This window comes from Otolemur garnettii, unplaced genomic scaffold (genome assembly GCF_000181295.1).
Source record: "Otolemur garnettii isolate 467f Iridium unplaced genomic scaffold, OtoGar3 scaffold00014, whole genome shotgun sequence".
NCBI classification, from domain to species: domain Eukaryota; kingdom Metazoa; phylum Chordata; class Mammalia; order Primates; family Galagidae; genus Otolemur; species Otolemur garnettii.
Genome location: NW_003852409.1, coordinates 4810634 through 4825881, shown reverse-complemented (window position 1 = coordinate 4825881; position 15248 = coordinate 4810634). Strand labels below are relative to the sequence as shown.

General features: G+C 36.9%; 1 protein-coding gene across 3 annotated transcripts in view; it reads left to right on the top strand.

Annotated features, from left to right (window-relative positions):
• The window catches only part of TEX10 (testis expressed 10), a 46241-nt gene that overhangs the window by 29884 nt on the left and 1109 nt on the right, over positions 1–15248 (top strand). Inside the window, exons 10-14 of one of the 3 annotated variants that reach the window (XM_003785171.3) lie at positions 3049–3137; positions 4870–5003; positions 10055–10135; positions 11712–11893; positions 14674–14884. In XM_003785171.3, coding sequence (XP_003785219.1) covers positions 3049–3137; positions 4870–5003; positions 10055–10135; positions 11712–11893; positions 14674–14884 — 697 coding nt within the window. Of the gene's footprint in view, positions 1–3048; positions 3138–4869; positions 5004–10054; positions 10136–11711; positions 11894–14673; positions 15031–15248 lie in introns of those variants that run through there. The other 2 variants (XM_023510473.1, XR_002772161.1) reach the window with 2 other exon arrangements.

Genomic DNA, 15248 nt, shown 5'->3' with positions numbered 1-15248 from the left:
CTCCCAAGTAGCTGGGACCACAGGCGCCCTCCACAACACCATGCTATTTTTTGGTTGCAGCCATCATTGTTGTTTGGCAGGTCTGGGCTGGATTTGAACCCGCCACCTTAGGTGTATGTGACTGGCGCCTTAGCCACTTGAGCCACAGGCGCCAAGCCCATTGATTAGTTTCTTAAGTTTTTCTTCCTTAGAAATAAAAATAATTCTGGGCCAGATGTGGTGGCTCACATCTATAACCCCAGCACTCTGGAAGGCTGAGGGGGGTAGATTGCTTGAGCTCAGAAGTTCAAGACCAGCCTGGGCAAGAGTGGACCCCATCTCTAAAAATAGCGGGGCTTTGTGGTGGGTGTCTTTGGAGGCTTAAGGCAAGAGAATTGCTTGAGCCCAAGAGTTTGAGGTTGCTGTGAGCTATGATGCCCCAGCACTCTACCCAGAGTGATTGATTCTGTCTCAAACAAAAAGAAGAAATAAAAACAATTCTGCACTTTGTTTAGTGTAATTATGCATTTATTTAATGCTAGGTTTTTATTTATTTATTTAATTTTTTGGTTGCAGTTGTTGTTTTAGCTGGCCCGGGCCAGGTTCCAACCCACCAGCCTCCATGTATATGGCCAGCACTCTACCCACTGAGCTACAGGTGCCGCCAATGCTAGGCTTTTAGCCAATGCTAGGCTTTTAAAATGAGATATTACTACTTGTAACTTAGTAGTTTTGTATTTATTAACTTCCAGTAGAGGGCACTCTGTTCCTTACTAATGTTCAGTTAAAATCACCTTTTAAACATTTCTTGAAAGTGATTCTTCATAGAAGCTACATTTAATATCTTTACCAACATTAGTTTTGATTCACTTACACTTAATAACTTTTGTCAAGTATATTTTCAAGAATCTTGCCTTTTCTACTTTTTTCCTTTTGTGGAGATTTATGGTGACAGGTTGGAAAATATATTAATTTATGAACACTGATAATAGAGGCTCACAATCATTAAATTAAAAGCAGATTGTCATTGTAGTTCAAAGTCCACCAAATTAAGTTTTGCTTTTTACTATTTGTAGAGTCCATTAGTAGGCTTCTTTTCTCTGTAGATGTTTTGTTCCTATTTAAAGTAATCTCTTTTTTAAATAACTAGGACTTTTTAGTTTTCTTGAACCAATGGTATATATCACTTTTTATAGGCTCAGAATTTAGAACTACAGCTTTGTTCCTTTAGATATGTTGGGTTATTTTATAGCATTGGATTTCTCTTTAGAGTACTTCTTCTCTTGGGCACAAGTAATCCTCTTGCCTCAGTCTCTGAAGTAACTGGGTCTACAGGTGCCTGCTACCATGCCCAGCTATTTTTTCTATTTTTAGTAGAGACCCTAGAGTCTCTCTCTTGCTCAAGCTGGTCTGGAACTCCTCAGCTCAAGCAGTCCTCTCTCATCTCAGCCTCCCAGAGTGCTAGGATTACAGGCGTGACCCATTGCACCTGGCCTTCGCTTGTTTTTTTTAAAAAGCTGTACTTAGATTTGTTCCTACCTTTTTACCAGCCACTTATATAATTCCTTAGAATTTGACTTTTTCATCATATTGTTGTACTTGTGTTGCTCCATACTCACATCCAATAGTCTTTTCTCAATTTACCTCTCTACCTCTGGTTTATTTATAGCTGGATTGGAGACATAAAGCTTAAATATGGAAAGGTAATCTATAGTGTGAAATTAAAATCTCTAAGGAGGGCAAGATTGACTTGGATAAAAAATTTGGTGTGGGTTGTAAGTTGGGTGACTGTATGACCTGTTCTGCCAGGAATAGTTGTAGTTTACTCCTTCTGTCCTAGCAGAATTACTAATAGCACCCCCTTTCCTCTCGGAAGTGTTCTTGCTTGGACTGTATAGGTATATATGATGTTCATAGTTTTAAAGACAGTATGATACATTGCTTGTCATTTGTCCCAGATAGACTTAACTACTGAATAGATTTGCAATTCTTTTTAGCCACTGGATGGCACAATTGCTTCCTGTTTTCACTGGGTTCAGTGGGATATTAGTTTGTTTTCTGCCCACTGTTTTGTACTCCTTTCTTTTGAGCATCTATGGCCTTTTATAACCTCCTTAGTTTATGATCCTGCCTCCAAAGACCTTTGGTTATAACCTGGCAATGACACTCAGAAGAGTTTTCATTATTTTAATTCTTCCCCAAGCTTAAGAATGTTAATAAATATAAATGCAAGTATTATAACAATAAAAAATTACTAAGTGCGTGGAGGTGAATCAGAAATTCCTAACTTTGTCTGACATTTGTTCAAATGCACATGATAAAATTTGTATTCTCAGCTTGTTGCATGTGATCATTCTGGTTGACATTTGCTCTTTCTTCCTAGCTTTATGCTGAAGGGAATTTTTATTTATTTAATTTTTTCTGAAGAGGATTTTTAAAGGAGACACTGGAAGCTTATAGCAAAAACCAAATAATCCTTGTATAATGAGTAGCTGGTTTACATTTAGCTATTTCTTTGAATCCTGTGCCAATAACTTAGCCTACCCTATTGTGAAATAGACTTAGTTACAACTTTGCTAAGAATAGGAATACATGGTTATTTTATAGTGGCTGTAAAGAAGAGTTTTCTTTGCCTAATTAAGATACTTTTGCTTAGGTAGGAAAGCTGGAGCTTGTTTTATTTTAACTAATTTAATGAGGGTACGACTTTCTAAAAAAATCAAATGGTAAATAAATACGTAGCAGCTGAACCTACTATGGAAAAGCAAAACTTCATCTTGGCTTCTTGGGTCTGATTTTTCAAATGGGGGAGGGGATTTTCTGTTACATTATGTATATCTATCAAGTGTGCTTTTTAATGAAACTTTACATAAATATGTTTGAATTTCAAATTTTTCTGTTATGGCACTTGAGTCCTTATCTGTGAAATTGGAACAATGTACAGGGTAGTTTTTATTTTAAGCTATTAAATCAGACTTGTTTTCAGAATAGAAAAATGATTATATACTGTGTTATTTTCAAGTCTGTCAGGTCGGTCACTTTTGGTAATTCTCCCATTGTTTATTATAGATCCTCATTTTCTGGGTGGAAGTATTCTGTGAAAGACTGTTCGATGAGTGATGTGGACTATTTGAGCTTCTTATTTTCCACACTTACAGGTAACCATATTCTTCTGCCAGGTTAAAAAAAGGAAAACACCTAGTACGAATAACTTCTTCTAAGATTTGCTGTCTTATCTGTTTGGTTCTCAGTTTGGAAGATGATAAATATTCTATCTTGGAATGATTTTTTACTATGATTAATAAGTGGAACTCTTTGAAGGAATATTTGTACCCTACATTGTCAGGCTCCTGAGGCAGGAAGATGGATGGTTCATCTTTAAAGATCTCATAGTTCAAGAACCAAATACTTGAGGATTATTTGAATGCCACGTGATTATGTTTTTATTTCCTTCATTGTCTTAATTGTTTAACTTTAATCTCATCATTATTTACAGTGAATTGTACCTAATTGGCTCTTTTCAAAATAGCCAGAGAGAATCTCATTGCATACTTTAGCCTTCTGACTGGGAACAGTGCTGCCTTTGTATAAGATGTTCACTTGGTGTGAATGATGCTGAGTGCTCCGCAGTCAAAGGGTTAAAAAAAATTGATGAGTAGAATATTTATTTTTAAACATGTCTAAAATGTTCAACCTGATAAATAACAGCAGATTTTGATTAGCTGTTTTCTACATTCTATTTGCCCTCAAAACAAAATTGCTAAGATGAGTAAAAATGGTTTAAGTAAGATGTATTAGTAGTATTGCTATTGTTTTAAATAGTTATACCATTTCAGTATTTCCATTTTATACTTGGATGATGATAAGATTTTTTTCAAATTATATGGAGACTTGAAATTAGGAGTATTAGTTAATATATTGTCAGAATCCAAAAAGAATATGACTAGTTCTTAAAAGTATATATATATATGACTGGTTCTAATACTAAGCTGGATCTAACAAGATAAATATTTCAAATGATAAATGTAAGCTCCTGCATATTTATTTGGTATTTCTGAATGTATGCCTCTGAGATGAGAGTGAGAGCCTTTATTTATTTATTTATTTTTTGAGAGCCTTTATTTTTAATAGTAGTAGTACCTGTCAAAGTTTTTAGTGATTTTAGAAAGCTCATTAGTAGCAGATACTCATAGTAGCTCATTAGTAGAAATACTCATAGTAGCAGTCACTACTGTGGTATTAAACTAGATGATGCCTCTTTAGGCTGCACTCATAGATGTATAGCGATCTGAACCACAAAGCAGATAGCTAGGGGCCAGGCCATGTCAAGTGTATTTTGATCATTCTGACAGCCACCTTGCAGCAGGGACTGTGACAGGTAGTCTCTGAAGGTTAGGCCAAGTGTAATAGAGATAGTAAGGGAATCAGAAGTTTTGTTGAAGGTACTACATATGTGCTGTCAAAATTTAAAAAAAAAAAGACTTTTAGGGGTAGTGCAGTTTTAAAACATTTGAAGGTCTATATAAGAACATATTTGAAGGTCTATAAGAACATAAAGTGGTATTTATTAAAGGAGTGTATTGCTTTTACTTGTTCATTTGCTTTTAAAAATGTGTTGGAAAGGTTATGCCTTTTAAGTAAAAATGGTAAAATCCTAGTAGAAGGAGAAAACCTGTTTCTTGCTATATTATAGATTGGGTCAGGTCACATCCTTTCTGTATGTAATTACATGAATTTAACAGCCTCATTGTTATTTCTAAATGAAATAGAGAAAAGGCAGCTTGAGGAAGGGCTTACTCAACATGTCATCTGTTTTTCAAAATTATCAAGAATATTATTGCTTTGTGATATATTTATTTTTTCATTGGCTTTATTTGTTACCTGCATTAGGGTTTTCAAAAGATGAATTGACTTGGCTTCAGAACCTTCGAGGAGTTCCTCATGTCATCCAGACGCAGCTTTCCCCTGTGCTTCTCTATCTTACAGACTTGGATCAGTTTTTACATCATTGGGAAGTAACAGAGGTAATAGCACATTTAAAAAGAAACTGGTAATTAATTAAAATTCTTTCATCAACCACCAGTAGTTACTATACTAGAGTTGCCTGTGTGAGATGTTTTTAGAGTTAGAGAATAGTGATACAAGATAGGATCTGTATTCTGAAAGCACTTATATTTAATATTGGATAAGAGATAACAAATTTATAAAGGGGACTATTTTTCATTGTAAGTTGTATCATTAGAACAGAACAAATCAGCAGTTAGAATGATAAAGACAATTTTATTAGCATAGGATGGATCCATCTGTTTAAAAGAGGGAAAGCTTCATGGAAGTGGAAGAGTTTGCTTTATTAAGGGATGAAAGAGTAAGATGTAAGTAGGAGTCATTGTCCTTGAAGGTTGCTTTTTAAACAAAAAATGATTCACTAGTTCCTTTGCTCTTACGAATTAAAATATAAGGGCCAGGCGTGGTGGCTCATGCCTGTAATCTTAGCACTTTTGGAGGCTGAGGTGGGTAGATTACCTGAGCTCAGGAGTTCAAAACCAGTCTGAGCAAGAGTTAGACTCCCGTCTCTACTAAAAGTAGAAAAACTGAGGCAAGAGGATCTCTTGAGCCTAAGAGTTTTAGGATGCCGTGAGCTATGACGCTACGGTACTCTTCTACTCATGGAGACAAAGTGAGACTTTGTCTCAAAAAAAAAAAAAAGAAAATACAGGCCGGGCATGGTGGCTCACACCTGTAATTCTAGCACTCTCAGAGACTGAGGTGTATAAATCCCTTGAGCTCACGAGTTTGAGACTAGTGGGTAAGAGTGAGACTCCAGCTCTACTAAAAATAAAAAAAACTAGTAGAAAAACTCTACTAAAAGAATAGAAAAATAGAAAAACTAGCCAGTAGTTCCAGCTACTTGGGAAACTGAGGCAAGAGGATTGCTTGAGTTTAAGAGTTTGAGGTGTGCTGTGAACTATGATGATGCCACAGCACTCTACCCAGGATGACAGAGTGCCTCTGTCTCAAAAAACAAAAACAAAAACCCCCAAACAATTAAAATACAGCTTATGAGAGTTAAAACAATTAAAATACAGCTTATGAAAGTTAAATTTATAACTTTAATTCTTCCTTAAGTTTTTGAAGTTCACCTTACAAGTCTTAAATTTTAAAATAAAAATAAGTAAATTTACAGGAGGACTTTGATTATTTTTATTTCTTTTACAAAGTTAATTAAAATTTTAAAGTGTTTAAATAACCTTAATATATTCTATATTGGTAGTTACTTCAGTTTTCTGACAAACCTTCACAAATAATTAAAGCAAATCTTATAGCTATTTCATAAATTAACTTATAGATAAGGTAAATCTTAATATCTTAGGTTTTAGTACTATTTAGTGAAACAATGAAACAACATTAAAACTATAAGATTAAATTAATTACTATTTTAAAAAATTACTTTGTTTTGTTTTTTAGAGTCAGGGTCAATATATTGCCTAAACTGGCCTCAGACTCTTGGGCTCAAAGGATCATCCTGCCCCTGCCTCCCAGGTAGCTGGGACTACAAGTGCATACTACCACACCTGGCTACTAACATATTTTAAATTGGAATTACAAGGCTGATCTTTTCCCTAATAGGCAAAATTGTCTTTAATATTGTAAATACTTAAATACAGAGAAATTTCATTTAGAAGTTAATTAACTTCTAGTCTTTATTTCTTAAAATGTTCCCTTGCATTAAAAGGTGCTTGTCCAATAAGAACACAGAATATCACTCTGAGTAATTTTGGTTTTAATCTTTCATACAAAATCTAAGGTTACTTTCTCTGTTGGCTGATATATATATATTTTTAAAATGATTCAAGAGGCCTCTGGCCAGAACACTGACTATAGTCTTTCTTGTAAACCTCAAAATGCTTGGCTAAAAATAGTTGGATTTATCTTTTTAACCTCTTTGTCAATATTGTCAACAGGGTAGCCTCTAGATTCAAGTTATAACCCGATTCTTCTGTTTTGTTGCTATACCAGTTGATTTTATTTGGTTGATAGATTTACTTCTTTATTCAATCTGAATTTTCTTTGTGTTCCTCTCTCCAGGGACTGTGTCATTTATAGGTAGTTAACATATTTCTCTCAGGAAATTGACTCTAGTAATGATTCAGTGACAATATATGTTCTTTTTGTTACCCATAGTGCCTGATAGGGTACTGTGACATAGATCTATCTTCTTATTACCATACTGTATTTACTTGTAGATTTTGTTCAGCTTTGGGCTTTCAGCTTTCCTCTGTCTCTCAGGCTCTGTATGGTGACTTGTAAACCCTCAGGGAACCTTAAATTCTTACAGTTAGGGTATTGCATACAACTTTTTAGTTAAGAGACTTAGGAAGAATGCAGGTGTTTTCTCTCATTTTCAAATGAAAGAAGATGTTATACTACAGTAACTATGGTAAATCAGTTTTCTATAAAGAACAGTGATGAATGAATGGTATTTAGTAGACATGTAGAGTCTAGGTCTGCTCATTGTTAAGAGATGTTGCTTCTACACACTCTTAGTGGACAGAAATCAGGAATTCAACAAACACTACAGAGTTCATTCTAGTTATTTTGTTTCATTTTTGTACCTGCCTTCTCTGAAAGTGAGAAACTTGGTTCCCTTTATTCTTAATATGTTTATATTTACTGACTTGATTAATTAGTCTATTGTTCCTCTGTCTTCACTTCATTTGGACTCTGGCTCTTGGGGATAGATAGCCTGCCCAGGGCTACAGCTACCTTAGCTCTCCCACCCCTGTGCCATGTTAACCTAGCTTGGCTCCACCCAGTGGCTTAAGAATGGAATTGTTCAGGAAGGGAAGGGAAAGCAGAAGGGAAGAAATGAAGGGATCATTTATTATTGAATGGGTACTTTTCAAATGTGCTTTTTACCTTTTATTAATGAAAATATTTACTGTTTGCTTTGTGGTAGGAAAATAGCATTGAAATAAGTGGTTTCATTGTTAATTATAGCTATAAAAGATAAGAAAGTTGCCACTTAAACACTCTGGATAATAACCAATCCATAAGGGATTTTATAGAGAAATAATGTATAGAGTTATTGATTTTTATCTTCCCACCTTCAAATACTACATAATAATGTAAGAAGTCTTGATTTCTGAGGGCTGATTGACAGTTCCTTTATACTTAGCTTGACCGGTCTTTCCTAGAGAGACATTCTTCCTTCCACAGGCTTACCTTTGTCTTGTGAATGTGATTTTTGTACATATTTTATTGTAGTACTATACTCTACCAGATTCTGGAGTTTGTGTTATGCCTGATGTCTTTGAAGGACTTGGTATACTGGTCTTGACTCTACCTGATTTTTTTTTTTGAGAACTTAGAAAATTAGAAATAGTGGGGGTAGGACCGGGCATAGTTTCTCGTGCCTGGAATCTTAGCTCTTTCGGGGCTGAGGCTGGAGAATCATGTGAGCCCAGGAGTTTCAGCCTGAGGTGGGCAATATAGTGAGAACATGTCTCCACAAAAACTTAAAAAAATTAGCCTGGGCTTGGTTTAGTGGCTTATGCCAGTGATCCTAGTATTTTGGGAGGCTAAGGTAGGAGGATCACTTGAGGCCAGGAAGTCAAGATCAGCTAGAGCAACACAGCGAGACCCTGTCTCTACAGAAGATAAAAAATTTAGCTGAGTATGGTGGCCTGCATCTGTAGGTTCCAGCTAACTACTCTATAGCCTGAGGCAGAAGGATCACTTGAACCCAGTAGTTTGAGGATATAGTGAGCTGTTATCACACTATTGCACTGAAGCCTGGGTGTCAGAGCAAGACTCTTCTTAAAAAGAAAAAAAATCACAAGGTGTGGGGGCACGTGCCTACATTTTTAGCTCCTCAGGAGGCTGAAGCAGAGGGATCCCTTTTGAGCCCAGGAGTTGGAGGCTGCAGTGGGCTATGATTGTGCCATTGTACTCCAATTTAAACAACAAAGGCCCTTAAGGTGTGGCAAGTGGCCCATGTTATGTATATACTAGTTTTTCATGTTTTTATTAAAAATAAAAAAAGAAAAGAATAGTAGGGGTTTTATTCCAAGTCCATTTTCTTTTTTTTCATGTAGATTTACTTGTACTTTTACCATTAAAGAATAGGAGGCAGGGTTGTGATTAAATTGACCTGGGCATTTTCTGTGATACGTTTCTCCAACTGGGAAGGAGGCATCAGCTCTTTGTTGATATTACTCAGATCTTTCTATTGTAGCACTTAGTAGAAAAATGGTAAGTCTCCCTAATGTCATCTACGGATTCTTGGAAACTGATGTAAGCAAAATGACTTGCAGGTCCTTTTTTTTTTTTTGCTGTTTTTGGCTGGGGCACGTTTGAACCCACCACCTCTGGTATATGGGGCAGTACCCTATTCCTTTGAGCCACGGGTACCGCCCGAGGGCCTTTTTTTTTTTTTTTTTTTTTAAAGAAACAGAGTCTCACTTTGTTGCCCTCAGTGGAGTGCTGTGGTATCACAGCTCACAGCGACTTCCAGCTCTTGGGCTTAGGCGATTCTCTTGCCTTAGCCTCCTGAGTAGTTGGGACTACAGGCGCCTGCCACAACACCCAGCCATTTTTTTGTTGTAGTTTGGCTGGGGCTGGGTTCAAACCCTCCACCTTCGGTATATGGGGCCGTGCCCTACTTACTGAGCCACAAGTGCTGCCCCATGTGCAGGTCCTTGAGTAATATTTCCTAATAATGTTGATGAGGAGAAAATTGGTCTCGTTACACATTGTTTTTGCTTAACAATCGTCTCCATCTTGGTTGATTGTAAGTTGCCTAAGGGGTGTGAGAAAGAAAAGAGATTCACATTCTTTGATTCCTGTGCTTGGCACCTTAATAGGGGCTAGCTCAATACTCAGTGGAGTGTTAATAGATGAATTATTTGGAAAATTAGGCCATATATGAGGTCTGATTTTTTGACTTTTGACATTTGAGTTTTTTGTTAGGAGTTTCCTGTTAGTAGAGCAAGTAGGTTAAAAAAAAGTATCTGTTGAACTTGTTTCTGACCTAAAATATTCTGATTTGGTTACTGGTTTTCTCCTTTTCTGACAGGCAGTTTTTCACAGTTTATTGGTTATCCCTGCACGAAATCAGAGTTTTGATATCCTGCAAAGTGCCATCAGTAAGCATTTGGTAAATATCTGTAATTTTTTTTTCTCTTAAAAAAAAAAAAAAACAAACAACAAAGAAACCACAAAGATTTATTGGTTAAGACTGAGTTTGCCATAGTCAGAGAACATGTCTGGAATTCTAAGCTTAATGATATCATTGCCTCTCATAAGGTGATGTCATGGTAAGGACTGAGAAATCTTGGTGTTTTTCTTGGCTGTTACTAATTAATTATGTGACCTTGGGAAAACTTATTTTCCTAGGACCTTAATTTCTATGTTTGTAAAATAAGGGATCTTAAAATTAAAGGCCTTTTCTGACTTAGAATGCTCTTAAAATTCACATGTGCCTCATGTCCTGCCTACAAGGTTTGGGACCCAAAGTAGACACATCCCCTGACAGGTATTAGACATGGTCATTGGAAACAGGGGGCTTTACTCTTGACGCTAACTAGTCATCTGATGCTGAGTCTCATTCCCATTGGTTTTAAATTCACATTAGGTATGACTCCATAACTGCTTTTAACTTCCTCTATTATTTTTCTCTTTGGCTTTTTATTATTATATATTGTAGTGCAGGGGAGGGCTCCCAAACTATAGCTTTGAGAGACACACTTGTTTAGATAATTTTATAGGCACATCAACCCCCCTTTTCTCTTTTAAAATGTTATTTCCCGTAAGTTAGAAGAGAGCACTGTTTTGAATTTGTAATACTCTTTCACCCTGCTGTGAAACTTCAGTCCTTGTCCGTGTGTCATCAGAGATGCCCACTTTTTTCCCCACTTCCCCTCTAGAGATTTAGGTTCCACGTGTAAGTCAGTCTTGGCCACTATTTTCAGACAGCCTGATGGAGGAGGTTAAGACTTTGGAGTCTGCAGACATTTATTATGAATACTGAACAGTAGTTTCCAGAAGATTGAAACCATGTGTATATATAGTTACAAGTTAGACTCTACCTTAGGGACAGTGCATACAGTATAGTCTATGTGAATTAGCATACTGTAATGACCTATCTGGCCTGCTGGGGGTTTCTTGGCAGCGAAACAGTAAAATGTTAAGTATACTAATGTCTCTTAGTGACTCCAGAGTTATGTTTTCTTTATTCATGTCTGAATGATTAGCCTAATCAGAGGACAGAGGAAGGCTAATTGTAAAATGAACTCTTTGTATTTAATTACCTTGGATGAGGTGGTGCCAGATAGCAGAGTTTTCCACTTTGAATAATATACATTTTTTTTAACTGTCATTGTTGCTATCAAGATTTTCTTTGGCTGCATGAAACAATCCCTTTAGTTATTTCTGACCACTAGTAAAATTGTAATGTCTAGAAAATTTTAGAAGATTTTTGTCATGAAGGAGAGGCAGTGGATTTGAGTTAATGGTATTTCTTGACTTTGCATGTTTTCAGAGTCATTTAACTTAGGGATTGATTCTGAAAGGAAAATAGGCCCTTAAGGTGTGGCAAGTGGCCCATGTTATGTATATACTAGTTTTAAGCAGAAGTGATGTAAAGTTAACTCTACAGTTAAGGGGTTTTGGCTTTTTTTGGTGGGAAAGAGCTATTGTGAAGAGGTAATTAATCTCCTATTTTTCCTGCTTAGGTTGGGTTGACTGTAATTCCTGACAGCACGGCTGGCTGTGTTTTTGGTGTTATCTGTAAGCTCCTGGATCATACTTGCATAGTTAGTGAGACTCTACTGCCATTTCTGGCTTCTTGTTGCTACAGTCTTCTTTATTTTCTGCTTACTCTAGAGAAAGGGGAAGCAGAACATCTAAGAAAGAGGTAATGGTTTTTATTCTTTAACTTCAATTTTTTCTCTACAGCCCTGCCCCATTAAATATATAAATAAGAGAGAGTTAAAGAGAATTAGGTTATGGAAATGTGTTAACTTCTCTTTCAGAGAGTTTGGGGAAACCTAGCTAGCTTTTTCTTTGTTCCTTCACAAATCCCCTTTACGTTGCAGTAAGATTTTTTAGTTTTGAGTTTTATTTTCTTGAAGGTACAAATTAGAAGAGTTAGATGGCATTATAAAGTTTCTTGAGAGCTTTCCCTTATTAACATTGCTATATGTCTGGCAAGAAAAATAATTCTACCCGTAGGAGTACGGGCTATTATACAAACCTTGTATTTTGTTTTTAGCTTCATTAGAGCTAGCCGGGGGAGAATTTTATATTCTTGGATTTAAGAAATTGTTCTGAGATGCTAGTGTTTTTAATAAATACTTTTGCTCCTATATAATATTCAGGCTAAAGCTTCAAGGACAGTTTAGAAGATTCTACTTTAATTTTTAAACAAGTATTCTTATGCTTGTATTTGTATTGGTATGCGTATTTAAAAACCTGTTACAGTGAGAATTTTAAAACCTAACAGGTGAGCAAATATGAGAAAATAAATCATTTTATTACCTGCTGTTAACGTTGTGATGTGTGCCTTTCTGGTCATTTTTGAACTTTTAAATGACATGAAAATAATAGGTAGTTAAAAGGGTAAGTGTAAACTGAACATCCATTTAACCAGCTCTAGGTTCACAAATAGAATATTGTCAGCACGTAAACTCTTCACGTACTCGCCACAGATACGTTTCTCTTCTACGCTCCCCTGCTCCAAATCACTTTTGTGTTGATCAACTTCATTGCTTTTGTAAAAAAATGGTTTTATGTGCATTTGTGAACAGTATCATTTTTGTTTTGCATAATTTTGAATTTTATGTAATAGGAATCATATTACACATTTTTTGTAATTTGATTCAACATTGTGAAATTCATTCATATTGATTTATTTAGCTATGTTTCATTTGTGTTTCTCTTTACTGGAGTCAGTAACTTTTTCTGTAAAGGGTCACATACTAAATACTTTAAATTTTGTGGGATGTTCAATCCTGTCACAGCTGCTTAACACTGCCATAGTAGTGTAAGAACAGCATTAGTTGGGAAACTGAGTTAGGAGGATCCCTTGAGCCCAGGAATTTGAGGCTGCAGTGAGCTATGATCATGCCATTGCACTCCAGCCTGAGTGGCAGAGCATGGCCTAGTCTCTTCAAAACAAAACAAAACCCACGATGCTGGGTATTGGAATAGTTGATAGCAGGGTCCTGTCATGTCTTAGGGTGACGTTACAATTGACAGCCAGAGTCTTTGTTACTTAAAATTCCTTTTTGAGCAACTTCTTCTCCACTGGAGCATGTGTTTGTAAGATGACAAAATGATGAGAGTGCCAGTCAATTAACTGTGAGCCTTTGATTTCACAAATAACTGGCTAAAAAGTTGGGCTTGACCAATTTGAGTTGTTCATTTGCATTTTCTTGGCTTCTACTCCATGCAGGGAGCCCAGTTCAAGCTTTCTTCCCTCCATACCTGGGGCCTGAAGCTTCAGCTTTCAGCACTGTTGACTGTTATAAATCGTAGCCCTAAAATTCTTCAGTTCTGTTCCCCTGTTGGTCATCTTTATATTAATTTTATTATAGTTTCTGGCACCTAGAAGTTTCATCTGTCTGGCTTTTGATCCTGACTGTATGGTTTTTAGAAGGGCCTGTGATTATTTGGAATCCACTCAAATTAATACAACCAGAAAATGGAGCTATCGGACTATTACCTAGGAGTAACTTATAAAACCCAAAGGACTAGGAATAGAAATCTAGCAAGAACCAAAGCAGCTTTCTCTGTTCTGTTCTTTTCTTCTGCATTTTGCTGTCTTTATCTTTGGGCCATTGTCTTATCATGAGCTATGTCTACAGTCTCACTTTCTCTCTTCTTACATACACGTGGCTATCCCAGCCTGCTTTTGCATCAATCCACATACTGAATAAAGCCTCTTTAAGAGGATCTGGTTAGCCTACAATTCGTTATTCACCTTAGAGGCCATTACTGTATGTGGAGTCATTGGTAAAAGGACTACTCTGTCGAGACCTGGCAGTGTTGTTCTCTAAGAATGATTTGGGTACTGGAAGGGTTGTATACTCCAGGTGTACAAACTGCTAACAGGTTGGGTAGAGCTCTTAGCAGTCAGTAGTCTCGCCTTCCAAATGAGTATTTCTAGGATGTGGTTAGGCTAGCTAAAAGTTCATCTGTCTCTACTATAAAATTTTTTGTTGCTGCTTTATAAAGATACTAAGAGAAATGATGTTATTTGGTAATTTAGACTTAACTGCCTGTCCTTCCATGACCTACATATAAGTGGCATAGTTACAGTGCCCTTATCAGCTACTTTCTGAAATCCATTCTGAATCCTGGTGAGGATGTCTTTCTCTTTGTAAAGAGTGTTGATGAATAATGGGTATGCATGTAGCGATCATTCTGTTCTCTGGCTAGTTCTGTATTATATGTTAAGCCTGGGAAAGTACTGATTGCTAGCTTCCTAAAATCCATAAAATAGGGGAGAACAGCTAATTCTTCATTGGATTTGCTTATTTTGTTCTGATGAATACAATTCATATTAGTTATGGTTTGTGGTGTTTTATCAGAAAACACATTTCTCAAAAGGACATTTCAGCTTGGGGGAATGTGAAAAGGGACTTTTCCAGTGTGTGTTTGCTCACTGACTGATCTCTCTCTCCATTACTGTAGGGATAAGCTCTGGGGGGTCTGTGTCTCCATCCTGACCCTTCTGCCGCGGGTCCTCAGGCTGATGCTGCAGAGCCTGCGGGTGAACAGAGTTGGGCCGGAGGAGCTGCCTGTGGTGGGCCAGCTGCTCCGTCTGCTGCTTCAGCACGCACCTCTCAGGACCCACATGCTAACCAACGCCATCTTGGTGCAGCAGATCATTAAGAATATCACGGTAAGGAGCATGGTAGTGGGCGCTTTGTACTATGGATTCATGAGGGGAATGAGGATGTTGCTTTGGGGGGCGGTTCCTGTATATTCGCTCACTATTGGGATTAAGCCCAGTGTGGTGATTGCTTAGGGCTTCTGTTGCCTAGGACCTGGCTGTGACTTAACAGGGGCATGTCTCTGATTTCACAGTCAATAATAAAATATTCAAACTGAATGAAGGCAGTACCAGGCAGCTTAATTTGAAAAAGCCTGGGCATCAGAGTCATTCCTATGTAGCCTCTGGTACAGACTTGGTTGATTAACTGTGATAGCTTGGCAAGGTTTTATTCCTTTCTTACCTATCCAAGCTTGGTTTCTTATCTGTAAAA